The 23162-nt window shown below is 42.1% G+C and overlaps 1 protein-coding gene across 1 annotated transcript in view; it reads right to left on the bottom strand.

Moving 5' to 3' along the window:
- The window catches only part of LOC121378252 (ubiquitin-conjugating enzyme E2-16 kDa-like), a 38276-nt gene that overhangs the window by 1547 nt on the left and 13567 nt on the right, over positions 1 to 23162 (bottom strand). The window contains exons 4-5 of the mRNA XM_041506331.1: positions 5748 to 5825; positions 2999 to 3104 (exon numbers count right to left, since the gene is read on the bottom strand). Coding sequence (XP_041362265.1) covers positions 2999 to 3104; positions 5748 to 5825 — 184 coding nt within the window. The remainder of the gene's footprint in view (positions 1 to 2998; positions 3105 to 5747; positions 5826 to 23162) is intronic.

The following is a 23162-nucleotide window of genomic DNA, read 5'->3' as shown; positions in this document are numbered from 1 at the left end:
TACAGAACTACATGTCAGTTGTTTTCCCCAATATTTTTTATTCCACGAGTTAATGATGTTCAACATTTGGTAGTTTTATCATATAGTCCTAGAGAGGAAACCCGCTACATTTTTCCATTAGTAGCAAGGGATATTTTATGTGCACCATACCACAGGCAGGATGGCACAAACCACGGCCTTTAATATACAGCAGACATGAAAGACGGCCCTAAGACGTGATTAAGTCCGACTTGAAGATTGACGAAGTGCTGTAATTAGGATAGTGTTGTAAGATGGAAATCCAATGACTACTGCTGGCAGACTTTTAAATGGGGCTCAAATTATAAATAATGATTAATGATCATATCAAAAAGCCGCAAGCTTTTCTTTTTTTAAAGTGGGGCTAGAAAATCTGAATCGTAGACTCTTTATATATATATATATATATATATATATATATATATATATATATATATATATATATATATATATATATATATAGTGAATAATATATATAAAAATGCAGGGAATACATAATAAATAGTAACAGCAGATATTCATAAGCGTACGAGACCGGGGCGGGATAGGTGGGGAACTGCCCCCTCTAGTGCTGGAGCAAATACTCCAATTCGGGCACACATTGTATTCGGGCAAAAATGAGAGAGATAATCGGGCAAAATATGCTAACACAAGACCTTTATAGTACGTATTTCTATTGTTCTACCCGCAAAATTAGTTGTAATCTATGTAAAAATGTGTAGTGCTCCGTATGCAACCCCATGTAGCTGTTTGATAGTAATGCCAATACGAATACTAAGTAAATGTTGTTATTCAGATTCGGGCATTTTTGTTTCATTCGGGCAAAAACCAGCCTGCCCTTCTACCAAAATGGAGGCCCATACGCCTATGCAGATATTGACTGTTTATCGGGAAGTTAACCGACTGACGTTCAGTGCCACATTACATATCTGTAGTTTATACAGACATAACTACGGTACTCTAATAGTGTATTCCTAAATACAGTGTATATTGCCAAATTGGCCAAATGCTAATTTTTATACCAAGTTGCTACAACATATCCGACTAATAAAATATTCCTCAAATTAACAACATATTTATAATTTTCAAGGACATACTCTAAATTACTCCAAAGTTTGTTCCATTGTGAGCCCTGCTTATAGTCTACATTTTGGGGCAATTTACTTTTGTTATTATACTACTCAAAAGAATTTAAGGGTCAGACGATATTTTCGACATTATTATCTGAATGTCAATTATATTAGCTAGACCATAATGTCACGCATGGTATTGTTCCATTTTGACGAAAGTGGGTCTAAGCAACCCATAAATGAATTAAAATCCACTGTCATTGACACTGTCGACTAGTTCTAATGGCGAAAACATGCTTACATTTGCACGTAAATTAGGGCGAAAGCGAAAGGTCTGCTAAGTTCCCATAACTTGCTTTTTCACAAAGCGCTTCATTTGCACGCTTTGCATGTGTATTCCATGTTCCCAATGCTGAATTTCCGTATAATTGGAGCTTGCGTTCGTGTACGGTGCACACTCCAAATTCGACAATGGTACGACGTCAACTGACTATCGAAGATCGAGGAAGGGCTATTGCTTAGCTTCAGGATGGCAATACGCAAAGAAATGTTGCTCTGAGACTTGGTGTCAGTCAGAGTGTCGTTGGCCGACTGTGGCAACGGTACCAAGCAACGAATTCTGTTCGAAATCGTCCACGTTCGGGAAGACCCCGAAGTACTACAAATAGAGAGGACCGCTACATCACCAATATGGCTCTACGTCAACGCACAACCACTGCACGCCGATTACGTGACAATCTGCGGACTGCGACTGGAACTCGAGTGTCTGATCAAACCATACGCAATCATCTGAGAGCCAATAATCTACGCTGCTGTCGCCAGGCTGTTCGACCACCACTCCTACCACGTCACAGAACGGCCAGACGTCACTGGTGCAAACTTCATCTGCGGTGGCAACGTGTTCAGTGGGGTCGAGTGATGTTCACTGATGAGTCCAGATTTAGTCTCCAGTTCAACGACGGTCGGGTTCGTGTCTACAGACGTCCTGGGGAGCGCTTCGCTGACGTTAACGTTAGACAACGTCACCGGTTCGGTGGTGGCAGCGTCATGGTGTGGGGCGGCATCTCTATCCACCACAGGACCCCCCTCTATGTGGTGGATGGCAATCTGAATGGAATCCGCTATCTGAATGAGATTATCCGGCCGTTGGTTCTCCCAGGCCTTCAGCAGATTGGCGGCGGGGCAGTTCTGCAGGATGACAATGCCAGACCCCACCGCGCCAGGGTGGTAACGGACTTTCTCAGACAACAAGGTATCGCCAGGATGGATTGGCCAGCATATTCGCCTGACTTGGCCCCAATAGAGCACGCCTGGGACGAATTAGGCAGGAGAGTTCGGGATAACCATGCCCCTCCGGCCAACCTTCATGATCTGGGTCAACTTCTTATGGCAGAGTTGCAGGCCATTCCCCAAGAGTTCTTCAGACGTCTGATCAACAGCATGAGGCAACGATGTGTCGAGTGTATTCGCGCCAGGGGTGGATTCACACACTATTAAACGAATGTTCTAATGTGTAAAATCCATGTTTGACAACCTTCAACTTTGACAGCATGTCATGTGACTTTCTTGTATACAGTGACGTTTATTTGTGTTTTTTTGTAAATATGGAACAATAAATTAAATTTTTGGTGTAGTTTACATCATCAATCTAATACACTCTGAAACTTATTTGGTTATAAATTTTTTACCCTTAAATTCTTTTGAGTAGTATATTTTCAAAAATCGAAACTGAGATCGAAAGGAGGTGGTGTGTGTGTGGGGTGAGGGGCCTTTTAACCTTATATCCCTGCACTGAATAAGCAATGTAGTTGGATACAAAAACAAACTTGGGGATGTTTTATTTAACCATGCAATCAACACATTTTAATTAATGTGGTGGGATATAAGACTAGTTAAACTTGTATTTCGACCTTTAATAATTGTTAGGCCAGGGGTCCAGCTGTCACGTAACACATCAATGTTGATTTGACCGTATCCGTCGATATTAGGGTGATACATCTTTGTTACAAACACCACCTGCAAATAGCTCGAATGAAAGAATGAATGAATGAAATGAAATAAAATACAACCACATAGACCCGTGCTAGCCTAAAATAAGGGAGAGAGCAATAAAGAAAAAGAAAGAAAACATTAAAATCGGGTCACAATAGAGTATGATCGGCCTCGGTAATGTATAGTCCAAGAACTAAGGGGGTGGGGTTGGGTAACCGAATAGATCTGAAAGGTCTGAGGGTATTTTTGAATACCCTGATATATGTAGTTTATGGAATTGGGTTTCTTAGTTGCCAAATCTATTCCGATTTTTAAAAATGTTGATGTTTTTAATAACAGTGTTGAAATCTGCGCCATGAAGGAATTAGGGGTAGGGATAACTTAAATGTCTGTAGTTCAGTCAATATACAAGATAGAATAGCAAATGACACCTTATATTAACGCTACTGGTCTCTACTATCTATTCATAAAATTTAAAACAATATTGAATCAGAAAATTGCAACAGAGCTTCTAGATTATGGTAGCCCCACTCCTATGACTAGTGATATTCAATGTTGGGCTAGTAAATAACTACTATTGCCATTCCCGATGGCTAGTGAATTTTTTTCTCTCAAATGTTGCAGTTAAATCTATTTTGTAATTATGAATATCCTATCCCCACCCCAAACTCCCAATGTTTTAGTGTTTTAAGCTCTATCTCCCTCTTTAGGAGACATATCGGATTCTTACTATTATTTATTAAAATTGTATAAACTTACAATAGGGCTAGTGAATTTTTAATCATGGCTAGTAAATTTTTTACATCACTGATCCCATGGCTAGTGGATTTTATAAAAATTCGAGAAGCTCTGATTGCAACTATTGAATTGTGAATCGTTAGAAAGGTGGATTGCAAGTGTTTCTCTTACCCAGTACCCTGTGTATATTTAGGCTCATTATATATTGAGTCAAATTAAAATCAACCGTTTCATCTTGGCTAATTAGCAAATATGACAGAAGAACGTGTTAAATAAGGTGTTTTTTTAATTGTATGACGTCCTAAGAAAGAATAGGAATAAATGTTGAGTCAAAAATCTGTTCGCTACGCCCACAGCATTCGTCAAAACCACACAGTCAAAATGGTAATTCATAAGCAGGGTCTGATGAAATCACAGGTTCAGTAGCGCGTATGCCCTCCATGTGTACCCACAGCTGCAAGGTAACGCCGCCTCATTGACTGCCTGATGCGTGTAAAGACTGCATTAGGGATACGGCGTCATTGTTCCACTAATGCGGCACCAAGTACCTGAAAAGTCTGTGGAGGGTTCCTGAGAGTGCGCAGGTGTCTTCTCCAAACCCTCTGCCTGCCATCGGCAAATCGCAGTGTGAATCTTGATTCATCGCTAACCACGATTTTATTCCATTTCCTCGGAGTCCATCGCAAGTGGCGTTGTGGCCACGGTTGACGTTGACGTCGATGAAATTGGGTCAAAATGGGTCCAACATATGGGCTCCATGCGTGGTGGTGAGCGCGCCGATTTCGGATTGTTTTAAAGGGACACGCCCTAGTTACGGCTAATTGTTAACCATTACGGCGTTGTTTTTCGCTATTAAACCCATTTTTTCACAAATAAAATTGCATTTTACTTACATTTTATTATTTAGAATACACATTTCCATTCACCTGAAGTTGTTTTTGGTAATCCTGGTAATCCTGATGTTTGTAAAACCACGAAATGCATTTTTTGTATTTCTTAACAACAGGCGTGCACTCGAGAAAAAAACCGTTAAGCAAGCGAGGTCCAATCTATTTTTAGAGTGAATCTTCCTGTGTAAACGTCACAGCCGTTGGTATTCCACGTGACCGTTATCATTTTTGGTTCTCGTGCACGGGTCGAGCAATCAACATCCGATTTGTTGTCGTTTGCTTGTTGTTCATTTGTGAGATTTTTCTTCACAGTTCGTGAACATTTTCAGTAACAATAAAGTTCAGACAAGTAAGTGTCTCAATACAAAACGTTACAAACCCTTAAAACCAATAATTTTGCTAAGTCTTACGATATCTGGAGAGGGGATACAACCAGGACAGAACAGTTGGAACATGTCCAGGAGAGGTGAAAAGAACGCACCTCAAGTCTGTGCGCACTCTGTGAAATTTGTCGTGACGTAGGCATTGTTGTGCTTCGAGCGACATCTACCGGTGACATCAGAATACTAACTTTCAAAATTATTTCAAGCAATTGGGACATGGGAATTCCCATGGTATTTATCGATATAAAAACTCCATTTGATAAAAACGTGATCTAAGTGTGTTACAGGTTTGTAGATTAACCAAATTATAATTTATTTTCGATGGATGGAACTAGGGTGTGCGGCTTTAATGTTTTTTTCGTTGTGTCAGACTATTTTGAGCAAGTAACGATGAAAACGTGTGCTATTGTAGCCACGTGACCAGTGGCACGTGCAAAACCACGTTTGCCTCAATGGTGCTGTGCACGTGCTATGGATTGGGTCACGTGGGCTTTGATGGGCTTCAAATGGAGTGTAGACATTGCCATTACAATATTTATTCCTGAAAATTACCTGCTTTCACCTCTCATTGACTTTATTCAAATTTTAGATTGTGAAGTTTTTAATTTGACTCAGTATATTTATTATAAACATAAAATAAAGAAACAATCACTTACTTTTGGAGGTTTAAACGGATAATCACGTGGGAACGTTATTTTCAGTCTAAATATGCCTCCTTCAAAAGAAGTGTTAATCTGTAAACAAATACACATGTGCATATTCATCAAAGTTAAAGTTTGTTTTGTTTACCGACACCACTAGAACACACTGATTTATTATTCATCGGCTATTGGATGTAAAACATTTGGTAATTTTGAGTCATAGAGAGGAAACCCGCCACATTTTTCCATTAGTAGCAGTAGTAACAAGGCCTGTTGAGTCATAACCTACTTTCCGTGACCTTGACCTTGGTGCAGGCGTCGTCATAGACCGACCTTGGCATACTTGAGAGGTGTGTGTCATAGACCGACCTTGGCACACTTGCCAGCTGTCTGGCCTTGGTGTGAGTCATAGTGGTGTGGTCTACTAGGGTGAACGCTCGCCCGTGTCCCTGACCGACTTAGGTTGGTACTGACGTCCTTGGACTGGCCCTGACCGATTTGTTTAGCATTGGCCGACTTAGAAGGCAGTGTCTGGTATACCTGGGCAGGTGTGCGACCTTGGTGTAAGTCATAGCCTTGACGTACTTGGTGTGGGACTCATCGCCTAGCCTTGACAGGGATGGTGTAGGATCCCTTGCTACTAATGGGAAAGTGCAGGGGGTTTCCTCTCTAAAACTGTCAGAAGTATGTTTCACATCCAATAACCAATGATTAATAAATGGAGATGCTCTAGTGGTGTCGTTAACGTACCACGTCTAAGGACTCTGCCCGACGCGAGGTAGTGTATTTAATTTTAGCGCGCTGAATGATGAATGGTTATCACTGTTTACATCCGGGAAGCGGTGGTATTCTATTTTATTGTCGATGACAATACTCTTCGGAACTAGAAGTTACATTCTTAAAGATGTGAAATAAGAAATGATTTAAATAGGTGTAAAACAGAATTTTCGTTCTACGCTATCTGATAGCGCATTCACAAGATTATTATTAACTGACCTATTTCGTCACTTCATTCCGCGCTTCGCCGCTCGCACATGTAATGGTTTAAATGACAGGTGTTGTTAACTTGCGTGAAGTAGTCAGCTGCGAACGACTTCGCGTCCAGCGCTGAGGGTTCGTCGTTCGTATCTCATCCGGGGAAATTAAATTTGTTCTATTATTATTTTTTAAATTATTTTTTTATGTTACGAAGGATTTTTTAAATGGTTATGAGACGGGGCCGTCCGAATGGTATAAAAGCACGAGCGTAACGGCGAATGTCTCAGAAGACGTGCAACCACTCGTAAAATAAAGATTAATTGAATACAAATATTTATTTTTAGTATTTTGTTTTAGTCATAGGGAAAGAAAGACATATTTGTCTCGAAGAAAGGAATGTTTGTTAAGAAGAAAGGCATATGCGTTAAGGAGAAGAAAGGAATATTTGTTAAGGAGAAGAAAGGGATGTTTGTTAAGGGAAGAAAGGAATGTGTGTGTGTGTGTGTGTGTGTGTGTGTGTGTGTGTGTGTGTGTGTGTGTGTGTGTGAAACATCCCCAGCCCATTGTTTTGAAGAAAGAACGACATTGGCACACTTGGCAGGTGTCTGGCCTTGGTGTGAGTCATGGACCGACCTTGGCATACTTGGCAGGTGTCTGGCCTTGGTATGAGTCATGCCCTGACCTACTTAGACTAGTTCCGTTGTGCCCTTGGACTGTCCCCCAGACTATTGTCCTTGGCCTACTTACGACTGGTCTTGACCTATGTAGGCTCGTATTTAGATATAAAAAGGGGGTATTTTGTTAGTAGCGTCATTCGCTTGCCGAAAGTTCTGTGAACGAGATCTATTTTTGCTTTGGAGTTTGAAGATATTCTGGTACGAAGAAAATGACATCGGGATATTCGAGCAGTGTTAGTAGCAGCAGTAGCGACGAGGACGACGTCTTGGTCTGCAAATGTTCAGAAAGACATACAATCAAATGTAAAAGAGTGACTACCAAACAAGATGAGAAGAAGAAGAGTATTCATTATACAGATCAAACGGATGCTACACGTGACAATGGGGTTGGAACTGAAGATGGCGAACTCGTGGATGAACCCACAGATCAGACGGATGCTGCCTGTGAAACAGATGATGCCTGTGAGGAAGATTGCTATTCGAGACGTTACGTGTTCTGTCATCGTCTCGAAATTAGACATTTCTATGCCCGGATGCTGACGTATGCTCGGTGGCCCATACAATTACGTCAAAAACCAAAAGAACTTGCCAAGGCCGGTTTCTACTACACGGGAAACCACGATGCCATCACCTGTTACTGTTGCGGACTTCGCGTCTACCGATGGAAGAAGACAGACGACCCATTGATGGAACATTACAGACTCTCTCCAAGATGTCCTTATGTGAACAACCTGTTCAGACATTAAATGTTTTAGACACTCGTGTGCTATGTTTTCATGTTATATGTTGTGAATAAAACCGTGAATAACAGGTTTTGCTTTCTTATTTATGTCCTGGGTCCATGAGTGTGTCTCTGGACGTGTCCCTATGGTAGTAACACTGGTAAAGGGTAATATTTTGGTAACGATGTTTTTTGGGAGCTCGCACGATGAGATTTGTACTTGGGAGGAGGGACACTGGTCATACGTATCACACACATTCAAACATTCCTGTACCATATCTTTATGCGTCATAAGGTATATAAGTAAAATAGTTTTGGAAAACTCGTAATTTGAGGTAGAACTTTCAGAGGAGCAACATGTCAGACCAGTACAAGTTATATGTACCCGACGTGGATAAGTGGACCCGTTTCTATCAACTGCAGGCACAAGGTAAACTTCAACCTCACTTCGAAATTCAACGTGGTGGGGAAAGTCAGATCATGTACAGTGTGGATCGATGTCTAGAACTCTACGATCCCACGTGGAAAAAAGAAAAAGAGGAACAGAACAAGTCCCCGACACCCAAAGTCGTCATGGTCTCCACAACACAACAAGTGGTAGAGCAAGCCAAAGCCGATCTGAAACGGAAACAACAACAACAACAACAAAGTGGTACGGGTTGGAAAGCCCCGAAACTGCAGAAGCATTTCTAAATAAGCTATAAAAGGAACTATGTGGGTCAGATATCGTCATTTCATTTAGAGTCGTCATGCAGAGCACATGTTCAGAATGTGGTTTCACATTCTCGAGGAGAGACGCCATGTTAAGACATTTTCAACAAAAACATGCTAACGGTCTACCACCATCACCACCACCACCACCACAGCAGCAGCAGCCACCACCACCACCACAGCAGCAGCCACTACCACCACCACCACCACAGCAGCAACAGCATCCCCTAAGATTGCTACATCCCTTCACCATGATCGTGTCGATACCCACGTCGTGTGGAAAGACATTTTTGGTATACAAATTGTTGAGAGATGGTAAAATCCAGCCGCCTCCCCAGCGCATCACCTGGCTCTACAAACGATGGCAACCCCTCTATGATATGATCAAAAAGGTTGCTCGAGTGAAAAAATTTCAAGGTATACCTGAGAATTTGGAAAAGGATCGTTATTTGGATCCCAGAGTCAGAAATCTCATCGTGTTGGACGACCTGATGTGTATGGCTAATAAATACCCAAGGATCACCGACCTGTTCACAGAAGGAAGTCATCACAGAAACGTATCCGTCATCGCTATCAACCAGAAACTGTATCACAGCAAGGACCCGACACAGATAAGAAACTGCCATTATCTAGCGCTGTTCAACAACCCCATCGACAAGCAGCAAGTTCTGACTTTGGCACGGCAGATGTATCCGGAAAACACTAGTCATTTCATGCATCGGTTTGATGAAGCTACCCACAGGCCCTACGGACATCTCTTGGTGGACTTGAAACCGACCACACCCGAACATTGGCGTCTTTGGCCTAATGGTTTAGAGACGGGGCCGTCCGAATGGTATAAAAGCACGAGCGTAACGGCGAATGTCTCAGAAGACGTGCAACCACTGTCGAAGAAAGAGCTCTACCTGCAAATTATGCAAAGGGGCGCATTCAAGAGAAAACTACCAGGCATACCCGCCTACGAAAGTGACGACGAAGAAGAAGATGATAGGTAGATTCCCTATCTGAAAAAAGTCAAGAGGATGCAGTCTTGCGATACGTGTGGTCTGGTCTTTAAAGACGGAAGCGACTTGCAGCGACACGTGAAAACGTGCGAAAAGGGAAATGGAGAGCCGTCGCCCGACCTGGAAAACGAAGGCATTCGTCTCATGGTGGAACGTGAATTCGACATCAATCGTGACAAGCAAGAGGAAACGCTACGAAGAAAAAAACATGTCCCCAGATGCCATTGAAAAAAACATGAAGACATTGCAATGGAAGTTATTTAAAGACACGTACTCTCGCTTTCTGACATATACGCATTACTTTGACAATGGTCCCAACACCAGGAACATTTTACAGTTTGTGAATCCAGACAAAGATGTGAGACCACAGATTCGTTCTAAATTAATCGTTCATGGATCGGCGAATATTTGGATGAACAAGACGACGACGATACCGACGATGAGGAGGACGACGACGACGATGAAGAGAAATGAACACTCATATTATTCGCATGTCGCCATTAAGGCCTCTCGATGTAACCCAATGTGTGTCCATTTCGTGTGTAATTGTCTCTAGAGAGACCAGTGATTGTAATTTAGAAAGAAAAAAAAAAACCCAAACCATTGCGTTTGTTTTTTTGTGTTTTTTACTCTATGACTAGATTTGTGATTGGATATTTCTACCGCTACTTTATACTAGCAAGAGCTGTGTGTACAAGACAGAACATACTACGACCTTTGATATACCAGACATAATACACTGGTTGGCTATAGCTTAATGGGCCACCGACGGGGATCGATCCTAGATCGACCACTGTATTTACCCATTTGGTAATTAAAAAGCCCTGTAAAAAGGCTTGTACTCTAGGGAAATACTTGTGTTTAAAATGCAGTTAAAAGATCATAGGTTAGGTTGGAGGGTTGAGTTGCAGTCACGCGTTCTTTCTTCAAAGCAATGGGCTGGGGAAGTTTCACACACACACACACACACACACACACACACACACACACACATTCCTTTCTTCCCTTAACAAACATCCCTTTCTTCTCCTTAACAAATATTCCTTTCTTCTCCTTAACGCATATGCCTTTCTTCTTAACAAACATTCCTTTCTTCGAGACAAATATGTCTTTCTTTCCCTATGACTAAAACAAAATGCTAAAAATAAATATTTGTATTCAATTAAAAATCTTTATTTTACGAGGAAGGAAATGTTTTATTTACTCAACACATTTTATTTACGGTTATACGGACATATGGTTAAGGACCACACAGATATTGATTGAGGAAACCCGCTGTCGTCACTTCATTGGCTACTCTTTTTTTTATTAGCAGCAAGGGATCCTACACCATCCCACAGACAGGATAGTGCATACCACGGCCGTTGTCCAGTTGTGGAGCATTGGCTGGATATGTCACTTCTTTGCCCATCTATTTCTGCATTAAGAAAAATGTTAACGATTTGCGAGAAATTTGCAGAAGATTATATTATATATAATATACTAAAACGCAAAAGAAACGCAGGTTCTCATTAAATTGGATATAAAATATTAAAAAAACAAAACGAAATGAAGATTTCAACATTTAATTTGGAGCTACACCAATTCGGCACACATTGGTGTTGGAAATTTTTGATTGAATTCCTTTTTGGCTATTGTTTCATGTCATAAAGTAGGGTGGGGGTCCATGTTAAAAATGTGAAAGAGACGACCTGTAGCATTGTCAAAGTCAGTATCGCGTGTGACCACCCTGGGCATTCAAACAGGCAGTGCAACGTCTCCTCATTGAGTTGACAAGCCGTTGAAAGAATGCCTGAGGGAGTGAGTTCCATTCATGGACCAATGCTGCCTCCAGCGCCTGCATATTCTGAGGTTGTCCGCGAGCCTGAAGGCGACGTCCGATTTCATCCCAGACGTGTTCGATAGGCGCCATGTCCGGTGATAAGGCTGGCCACGGCAACGTTGGGATGTTGTGCTGAGCCAGCAACGCCTGTGTTGCCCTGGCAGTGTGCGGCCTGGCATTGTCTTGCTGCAGCAAGCGCACACGTGGGTGAGCGGCAAAGAAGGGAACGACGTGATTGTTGATGACGTCATTTTGGTACACGGCGGCATTAACGCGTTGTCTGAACACATGAAGTTGTGTTCTGTGGTTGAATGAGAACCCACCCCACACCATCACACTACCCCCGCCCCATCGGTCGGCCTGCAGAACGCAGCAGTCGGAGTAACGTTCATGTCGACGTCGCCATACTCGGATTCGGCCATCAGCGTTGGAAACATTGTAACGGCTCTCATCAGTAAACAGAACTTGTTGCCACTGGCCACGTCGCCATCTTTGATGTTGTTGCGCCCACTGTTGACGTTGTTGGCGGTGCCGAGGGGTCAATATTGGTCCCACATAAGGACGGCGGTTACGGAGTCCTGCTGCCCTCAGACGGCGTCGGACGGTATCGGCGGACACTGGACCACGTGGACCACGCACCTGGTGAGCGGTGTTAGCTGCTGGCAGCATCCGATTCCTAAGGTGGGTCACCCGGATGTACCGGTTTAGGGCTGCGGTTGTCACCCTCGGGCGGCCGGTGCGTGGTCGATCGTTCACAGATCCAGTGATTTGGTGACGTTGAGAAAGGCGTGCGATTGTCGAAACATGACATCCCAATTGTCTGGCTACAGCAGTACGGGTCTGTCCGGCTTGCAACATCCCGATGGCCATCCCTCGCTGGAGTTGCGTCAGTCGCGGCATTTTTAAAATGTGATTCTGTTGTCTGTCACTACTCAAATTGAATTTATGCGATTAAATCCAGGTGTGTAGGCTTTATAAGCATTTCAATGAGTGTGTTTGCACTGGATTCATGATACGGATGATCCAGCACGTGCAAACAACGTGTTTTGAGAATTCGTGACGTCACACAGGTAATGAAATTGACACGCAGGTGGGACTGCGGTGTGGGTGTGTGCCATGTCCTTTAACACAGTTGAGGTTCAATTCCACCAAAGATACTGCTTTACAAAGTGCAATTCTTTCGCATTTTCAGGACCTGCGTTTCTTTTGCGTTTTAGTATACAATGAAAACTGTTTGTATGTGTATTGAGCCAGAAACTCTGAAGTTGATCAATGTGCATTCGATATATTTGTGTGGTGATGTACTGAAATTTGTTGACAACTATAAATATCTAGGTCATATTATATGCAAAAACATGAAATACGATAAAGACATTAAACGACAGTATACAGCCCTTTGTGTGCGTGCAAACATGTTGTTGCGGCGATTTGCAAAATGTTCAGAATCTGTTAAAACACAATTATTTGTGAGTTATTGTAGTAATTTGTACGCGGGTGCATTATGGGTGAAATTTAAGCAGGATACCATGAAGGATCTTAACATATGGTATAATAATGCATACCGATGGATGATCGGACAACGACGACCATACAGTGCCAGCAAGATGTTTGTCAGTCATCGAGTAAAAAGCTTTGGCGTTTTACTTCGCTCAACAGCATATTCGCTGAAGAGCAGAATCGAAACAACTTCAAACGACCTACTTGCCCACCTGCGGTGTACGTCAAATCTGTATGTGTTTATCGCTGGCACAAGCTGCTGTATATTATGTAATCAGTTTTGTATGTGATGTTTATATATGTTCTATGGATCTCTGATCTGAAATAAAAATCTATTATTATTATTATTATTATTATTATTATTATTATATCCCAGACCGACCCACATCAAGGGAACACTGAGCAACCCTCAGGGTTATTAGAGGCTGCTTGAAAAAAAACCCTCGTAACATAATAAATAAATAAACAAATAAATAAATAAGTAAGTAAATAAGTAAAATAAAAACAAACTATAAATTATTATTTTGTTTTAAAAATAATAGAAAAAATATAATTTCCCCACATGAGATACGAACGACGCACCCTCAGCGCAGCTCGTTCGCACCCTCGTTCGCAGCTGACTACTTCATGCATGTTAATAACACCTGTCATTTAAACCATTACATGTGCGAGCGGCGAAGCGCGGAATGAAGTGACGAAATAGGTCAGTTAATAATAATCTTGTGAATGCGCTATCATATAGCGTAGAACGAAAATTCTGTTTTACACCTATTTAAATCATTTCTTATTTCACGTCTTTAAGAATGTAACTTCTAGTTCCGAAGAGTATTGTCATCGACAATAAAATAGAATACCACCGCTTCCCGGATGTAAACAGTGATAACCATTCATCATTCAGCGCGCTAAAAATAAATACACTACCTCGCGTCGGGCAGAGTCCTTAGACGTGGTACGTTAACGACACCACTAGAGCATCTCCATTTATTAATCATTGGTTATTGGATGTGAAACATACTTCTGACAGTTTTAGAGAGGAAACCCCCTGCACTTTCCCATTAGTAGCAAGGGATCCTACACCATCCCTGTCAAGGTAATGCGATGAGTCCCACACCAAGTACGTCAAGGCTATGACTTACACCAAGGTCGCACACCTGCCCAGGTATACCAGACACTGCCTACTAAGTCGGTCAATGCTAAACAAATCGGTCAGGGCCAGTCCAAGGACGTCAGTACCAACCCAAGTCGGTCAGGGACACGGGCGAGCGTTCACCCTAGTAGACCACACCACTATGACTCACACCAAGGCCAGACAGCTGGCAAGTGTGCCAAGGTCGGTCTATGACACACACCTCTCAAGTATGCCAAGGTCGGTCTATGACTCACACCAAGGCCAGACACCTACTAAGTGTACCAAGGTCAAGGTCACGGAAAGTAGGTCATGACTCTCAACAGGCCTTGTTACTACTAGTAGCAAGGGATCTTTTATATGCACCATCACACAGACGGGATAGCACACACTACAGCATTTTATACACCAGCGAGAAATAACCCAATGGGCCCACCGACGGCGATCGATCCAAACCGACCGCGCATCGAGCGAGCACTTTACCACTGGGCTACGTCCCGTCCCCACACATTCATCAAAGACGAATCGCTTTTGATACACACAATGTATTTCGTTGGTTCATGAAATTGGTTCTAAGAAAGCCTTCTATGTAGTCCTATGCGGGTTTTTTTTTTAGTGATGACGCGATAGACTGTTTTTGTGGACGTGTCGATTACGTAAGTGGCTTGCGGCTTCTGTGCGCATTCGCACTTAAGCCGATGCCCCTCTCCCTACCCCCACGACGCAGGTGGGAGAACCACGTATTTTGGTAAACAGAAAATTGTGTTTGTGAACATGTAATGGCGGATGACCCGCTTGAAAAACACACGGTTCATCTTCAACATTTACTTTCTTTAGCTATATGCAACAGATGCTTTTTAAACTTTCTAACACGGTTTATGTGTGTCGAAAATATAATTATCTATGCACATATAAATAAGTAGAATGATAGTTTATAACTTGAATTTTGGTTGCGTCGCAGGATCGAAACACCTCGGTGGATCCATTCAACTGATTGAATTGTTCTCGTGTAGCCTACTGTAAAGTATTCCCCCAAAAGAAACACAACAAGGCTGGGAAGGGTTCGAGGGTTTATTCTCTCGATCACACCATACGCGTGGTTCTTCGCTGTGGGCGATGAACCGTATAGGATGATAACACTATTACATGTACGTGGGCTTCATCCTGTAAGTGCCAAAAGGAAGTCTGAAGATAACGAAAGGCTCAGGAAAAGGAAAAGGCAACTGCAAGTCGTAAGTATATAACGTGTTGTGTCACTGTCTACACTCAGCGCTGCACGGACCTGACTCACGACCACGTGACACCAAATACACATAACCATTGGATAGTATCAACCAATGGCTCGTCCCTAGCCAGTATGGCGAGAAACAACCATAAAAGGCTTTGTCTAATGCACCAATACGATATTCTCAATGCAGATTGAGAATATCCTATAATAAAATAAATTGAATCCTAAAATAAATATTAATAGTAATAGATAAAATATGTTATTTATATACAAACGGCCAAATATTTAGTCCCCGTTACATACTCCCCCTAGTTGTGAAATGACGTCCTCGTCATTTAATGTCATATGACCCCAGTGAACTTGTAACAATCTGCAGTACTGCATTTACTGCTTCTATCGACATCCGATCAAATAAGTTCATTGAAGCCATATCCGTGAGAATTTTTACTCTGTCCTTCCAGTCACATCCCAAAGACTTGATCATGGCAAAATCCCCATGTGTCATCCACTTTGGAGGCCGTCTCTCCCTAATGGATCGTCTTGGAACTGGAACTGGAACTGGAACTGGACTCCTAATGTCTTCAGATTCAGACACAAAATCTGCAACCGGCTCAACCTCTGCCGTCTCATCCGCAACTGTCTCATGGTCTGAACTAGCTACTTCACCTACAAGGGATGTCTCATGATCATCCGTTGACGAAGTGCTGTCTATACCCATAACACCAACAGAGTCCTTGTCAGCAGCAGGTGCGGTGCTGGCATCTGTTGGTTCTGTGACTGTTGCCTCTGTAACCAGCACAACAGAATCGACTTGAAGATAGTCTTCATCATCCGACGGGGTTGCTCCGTCGTCCAATTCCGTTGGGGGTATCTTTTCAGCAGTAACCTCAGTTGGCTTTTGTCGCTGTCGTTGGGTTGGTCGTCTTGGTTTTGGTGTTGGCACATCTGGAACATCAATAGCTATGGGAAGAGATCCGATTGGTAACAGAAGGTTCCTGTGAAGTGTTCTACTTTTACCGTGTTCATTTTCCTTCCGCACCACAAACACAGGGATATCCTTGTTTGGCTGATCTTGGATAAGGTAAGGTTCCTCTTCCCATCTGTCGGCAATCTTATGTTTACCATCGAATGCCAATCTTCTAACCAAAACTCTGTCGCCGGGTTGCAGGATGGAACCCCGAACTCTGACATCATATCCCTTCTTCTGATGTTGTCGACTGTGCTCTGCTGCCTTAGACGCTAACCTGTATGATTCTTGCAGTCTTTGTCGTAAAGCTGACGTGTAATCATGTAGATTCTTCTTGTCTTGCATTGGTTCCAGACCCAAGGCAACATCAACAGGCAACCGTGGATTCCTGCCAAACATCAGAAAGAACGGTGCATAACCAGTGGAATCATGTCTGGTACAGTTATAGGCATGCACTAAAGGGGCTACATGGTTCTTCCAGTCAACCTTCTTTTCTGGATCTAGGGTACCAAGCATATCCAGTAATGTCCTGTTGAACCGCTCTGTCATTCCATTACCCATTGGGTGATATGGCGTTGTCCTTGACTTTTGTATTCCTGCGATTGAACACATTTCTTTCAAAAGCTTGCTTTCAAAATTTGCACCCTGATCTGAATGCAACCGCTGAGGAAATCCATAGTGTACAATAAAGTTATTAAATAACACTTCTGCAGTTGTTCTAGCAGTCTGATTCCTCGTAGGTATGGCTTGAGCGTATCGAGTTAAATGGTCTGTTATAACAAGGATATTTTGGAAGCCGCCCTTTGAAGTCTCCAATGTAAGAAAGTCCAGGCAAACTATCTCAAGAGGCTGACTAGTTGTGATGTTGACAAGTGGCGCCCGGCTGTTGGTTGGACCTTTTCGGCGAAGACATCTGTCACAGCTCTTAATCCACTCATCGACACTCTTGGACATGGCTGGCCAGTAAAATCTATCCTTTAACAGAGCAAGTGTCCTCTCACGGCCCATATGCCCAATGTCGTTGTGGAGCCCTTGCAATGCCATGGGTCGAAACTTGACTGGGAGTACTAACTGCATCTTCTCATCTCCATTAACCAGTGTAGATCGATATAAAACTCCCCTGTACAGTTTCAGATGGTCAAACTCCCGGTACAACGCTAGTGCTTCTGCTGAGCGAGGCAACCCTTGTAGAGATGGTTTTGTACCTTGTGTCAGCTTCTCAGGAATGGTTCTAGGGTTATATCTCCAGTTTGGTGATGTCTCCAATCTCTCAAAGTCATGTTATTGATTGAATGTCCATCTTCATCCTCGTCATCAATTACATCCGAGGACATACAAAGACTTTCAATATAACTGGGAGTCTGACATGCTGCTGCGATCGCCTTGATGGATTCAGAGGTAATGCCTAGCTGCTTTTCCCCACTGTAGTTATTATCTGGGAGGCGAGAGAGCGCATCAGCATCTGCATTGCTTTTCCCTGTCCGGTACTGAATTGAAAAATCATAAGACGCTAAGGAGGCTAACCATCTATGGCCTGTGGCATCTAGTTTAGCCGTGGTTAATACATAGGTGAGAGGATTGTTATCCGTAAACACAACAAACTTGTGTCCATATAAATAATCACTGAATTTCTCAGTAATTGCCCATTTCAGTGCCAAAAATTCTAGTTTGTGTGCTGCATAATTTCTCTCAGTCTTTGACACACCACGGCTTGCATAAGCTACCACCCTCTTCGTACCCTCTTGTTCCTGGTAGAGTACTGCCCCAAGACCAGAGCTGCTTGCATCTGTATGCAATTCAAATGGAAGAGAGTGGTCCACATACGCCAAAATAGGTGGCGAGGTCAACGCCCGCTTCAACTGATCAAAAGCATTTTGTTGATCTGCTCCCCATACCCAATCCACCACAGCTGATCTTTTCTTCGATGACTTCTTCTGTTTAGTCCTGGTTGGTGGAAGTAGAATCGTAAGAGGCCGTGCTATCGTAGAGAAATTGGAAATATACTTACGATAGTACCTAAGAAATCCTAGGACCTGTCGCAACTGCTCTGGATTAGTAGGTTCTGGCCAGTTGACAATCTTTTCTATCTTTTCAGGATCTACCTTGACGCCATCCACGGACACAATGTGCCCTAGATACTTGACTTGATCCTGAAAGAAACTGCATTTCTTGGGTGCCAACTTGAGACTGTATTCCCGAAGATGGTTAAATACCAATTCCAGTCGATGAAGATGCTCTTCAAATGATGATGAAAATACAATAAGATCATCAATGAATATACAAAACTTCTGCAGGTACAGATCTCCAAGACAATCTTCCATGAGTCTCTGGTACGTTGCAGGACTATTAGTCTGTCCAAAACCCATACGATTATACTCATAGAAGCCGAGTGGTCCTACTGTAAACGCTGTCCTGGCTTTATGTTCTTCAGCTATCTCCACCTGATGGTATCCACTCTTCATGTCAACAACACTGAAGAACTTCGAACCAGCCAGACAATCAAAAATCTCTTCTGTCCTAGGCAAAGCATACGAATCCTTTACGGTTTGTTGATTCAACTGCCGGTAATCAACGCACATCCGTAAAGAACCATCTTTCTTCTTTGCAATCACCACTGGTGATGCCCACGGGCTGTGAGATCTCCGGATGATTCCACACAACAAAAGCTGTCGTAAATGTTGTTTGATCTCTTCGTACATAGCCGGCGGAATGCGGCGATGTCGTTGCTTGAACGGGGTACTGTCAATAAGCTCAATTCTGTGCTGTACCTTAGTACAGTGCCCAATGTCGAACTCACTTGCAGAAAAGACATCTTGATAATTTAAAATCAAGTTGGTCCCCTCCCGCAACTGCTCCGGAGTTAGTCCTTGTGAAGGTAGAGTAATCTTCTGCAGCAACCACTCGTCATCTTCCTCCTTTTGTTCTACGTCTTCCAAAGTTACTTCCTGTATCTCACACAAGAGGCCCTTAGACGGAATAACAACGGTCTGAGTAGTTACATTGGACAATCTTACCTCCACTGGAGAATTGGATCTGTACTGGTACCTAAATACAACAGGCGATACCTCTAAGTCTGGATGATCACATTTCCCTGTTGTTGCCATCATCGCACATGTATCCCTGTAAGGAATCTTCTTATCCAGGTACCCAGGGATAGTAATGGTCGAATTAGGTGGAATAGTAATGCTATCTCTCTGTGCACTCCTAACCAGACCTAATCTACCCTTACACCGTGAAAGTGTCTTGTCCTGTAACAAAATGCTCCTGAAAGCAAGGTACCAAGGTGTACGCAATTCCGCTACTTGTAGAAATCTATCACCATAAGTTTGGCGACATTCATCTAAAGCAGAGGTTAAAACATTTGTTCCCAATAAAATTGGAACACTAGCGTTGTAACTGCTATCCGGAACAACCAAAAACAAACAAAACCTAGGTGAATCAGTCAAACCCTGTAACACCACAGTCGTTTCAATATATCCTTTATATGGTAGTGACTGACCGTCCGCACATTCAATATTCAACAGATCAGTCAGAGGATGAATATCTGCTTCCTTGAGATAATCGGAATAAAAGGTTTCGCTGACTGTTGAAACAGTGGAACCTGTATCCAACAAAGCTGTACACAAATTACCACCAACAACAACGGAAACCTCATTCGCTTCACCAATGAGACCCTCTGGAATGGAAGAGAAAACCTTGGAGCATTTGCCTGTGCCAACTTTTGTTTGCTCCCCAACAAAAGTGGTCTTCAGTTTAAATCCAGAGGCTCATTTCTGCAACCTATGGCTATGTGTCCAACTTGTCCACATTTCCAACACTGTATCTCCTTTCGACGTTGTGGAGTTCTGCCTGAAGAAGACTGGGCATGGGTTCTTACACCCTTATAAGTCGAAGGTGTGGTGGGTGGCTGTCTATCAGGTGTGGGACCTCTGGTTGGCCTGTCATGTAACTGAGTCTCTAACTTGTCGAATCTTGAAGAAAGTTGGTACATCATGGCCTCAAGTTTCTTGATACCCTCCATTTCGGACGGTGGTGGAGGTGGAGCGAGCAAACTCCTCTTGACCGGAACAGGCTTCTTGGTGGGTTGCTTCGTCCCGATGAAATCCGAAACCATATGGTTCTGTTCAACTCGGCGCAGCTCCACTCTCAGTCTGTCAAAATTTTGGATCTTGTCAAAGATATGGCCACTACAATCCTTGATCCACTGTTGTAGTCCACCCCAAAATCTAGTTCGCAGCATGTGGTTGGCATTCATCTGATCTGCGTTGCTCTTAAAAGCTCTATAAAACAAATCCTCTACTCGACAACCCCAAGACGAAACATCTTCGCCATCTTGTTGCCGAGCGCTGTAAAACTCGCCAAGAAGTGCCTCACCCTCATCAACCGACCCATAAATACTTTGTAGTTTATGAACCAACTGACTAAGGCTAGCATCAGAACCTAGGCGCATTGCAACCTTAGCTGCATCGCCTTTAAGAGACCGCCTGACTGCCTGGGTAATTACCTCAGGAGAGTGCTTCTTGTCCCTCTTAAGACAATCTATCTCATAGACCCAAGTATCAAAAGAACTTTCTGCTTTGACACCAATGTCACCTGAGAAAAAAGAAATTCTGGGTGGTTGACTAATCTCAACCGTGCTAACAACTGGTTTCTGTTCTTTCGGTTCAGTTCCTCCTAGCGATTCAGCATAAGCTAAAGCCCAAGCTTTGAAGTCATCGGGGCTATCCATCTTGGGTTTGATTCCAAGTTTCTTAAAAGTGGAAAGCAAAGTTGGAACCTCTTCCATGGTAATATGGTCAGAAGTAGATGTATCATCTTCCAAACCACTGGCCTCAAACAGACCTCCAAATTGCCATCCTGAAAATCAATGAAATATAACGTTATAAATGACACCTGCAAGAGAAACAAAATGCTTTCTTTTCCTCGAACAATGCAAAGGTATCAGTGCTGAAATTCAATCCAAACAATATAAAAATTATGAGCAAATAAATCACATTTAGGTAATATCAATACACATCACAATACATACAGGAAATACAGCATACATACAACAAGGGATTTATGCGAGTATCTATTCACTCTGTGCCACTTTCTGATAAAGAAAGTGTCAATTCCAAACAAGAACAAGGTGTATCACTGGTGATCACCTCTTGGTCAATTAAACAAACATCAAATATTCACACGTCAAACACCTTGAATCTGGCAACACACCCTGGGTGCACTACTATCAGACAGAACGCCTTAAAACTAGCACCCAGATAAAATACCTTGAAAGTAAACAACACCCAAAATATTTGGGCAACTACAACTCTAAGGCTGGGGTGTCACTAACACAACCTGAAATAACACATTCACATCTGCGCTGATGTGTATCAGTGTGTATGTATGTATGTGCGTCAAGAAAGAAAAGCTGAAAAGAAACAGTACTCAGCAAGACAGCAAAAGAAAACAAAATTTAGAATTGTGCAATGCAATGTGTATTAAATGCAAAACAATTACTAAAATTAATATCAGGTGCAACCTAACAATAATATAGTTATAATTAAACTATTTTAGTTCCTAACTATTATTGCATTACATTATTTCCAGTTATGGAGTCCCTATCTAATTTAATTTCTATTCAATACTACAGGATGCTTTTTTGTCATTTAAAATGACACTAAACTAACATTCAAATAACCCACAGCAAGGATGAAGATCACAGAATGCTAAATTAAATAGTATGTCATCACATCAAGAATGGGGAAAACAAAAATTCAAAAAAAAAATTCAAATCAAAAAAAAAAAAAAAAAAAAAAAATCACAAATAAACAAACCTTACACTAAGTAAGGATGAAGGAAAAAAAAAATCAGGAATAAAACACAATAACAAACATTACACCAAAAAAATCAGGAACAAACCACAAATTAAAAGAAAAAATTCAAAAAAAAAATTCAAAACAAAACAAAATTAAACACACATTAAGTTATTAACTAAATTATTATTATTATTTTTTTTTTTATATATATTTTTTTTAAATTAAATTTAAAATAAATACATTCAAATTAAAGCAAACAATCACTCGCTAACAAATTTTTTTTTTATTAAATATTAAACAAGTGATATATTTACTTATTTACTAAACTTAGTATTATATAAATAAACCAGGTCACAGAAACCTATATAAAAAAAAATATTCACCAACTTTAAACCATGTCACAAGTTCGTTGAAATTATTCAACAACTTTGTAGCCAAAAAAAATATAAAAAATATATATATATACTCTTCAAAAGAAGAAACGCAACACCACATTGTCGTAACATTTGGAGAATTGATTTCATTATTGAATGGTGAGTCCGATAATTACCAAATGTTGCAGGATTGTTCACAATTCACTCTAGTCCATTGTGAGTAAGTGATAGGACACACCACCAAGGTCAAGGTCATCTGGAGTCAATACCGGGTGTGGCCTCCGCGTGTGTTGACAACTGCCTGGCACCGCCTGCCCATTGAAGCAACCAGAGTACGGATGACGTCCCGGGGGATGGTGGCCCACTCGGCCTGCAAGGCTGCTGCCAGCTCGGGCAGGGTCTGGGGCTGTGGTTGTCGCTGTCGGAGGCGTCGGTCCAACTCGTCCCATAGATGCTCAATTGGGTTCAAATCCGGTGATATCGATGGCCAAGGAAGGACATTAATGTTATTGTTCTGTAGGAAAGCC

Source organism: Gigantopelta aegis, chromosome 8 (assembly GCF_016097555.1).
Source record: "Gigantopelta aegis isolate Gae_Host chromosome 8, Gae_host_genome, whole genome shotgun sequence".
NCBI classification, from domain to species: Eukaryota; Metazoa; Mollusca; class Gastropoda; order Neomphalida; family Peltospiridae; genus Gigantopelta; species Gigantopelta aegis.
Note: the sequence above shows the minus strand (reverse complement) of the source record. Positions and strands in the feature narration are given on the sequence as shown.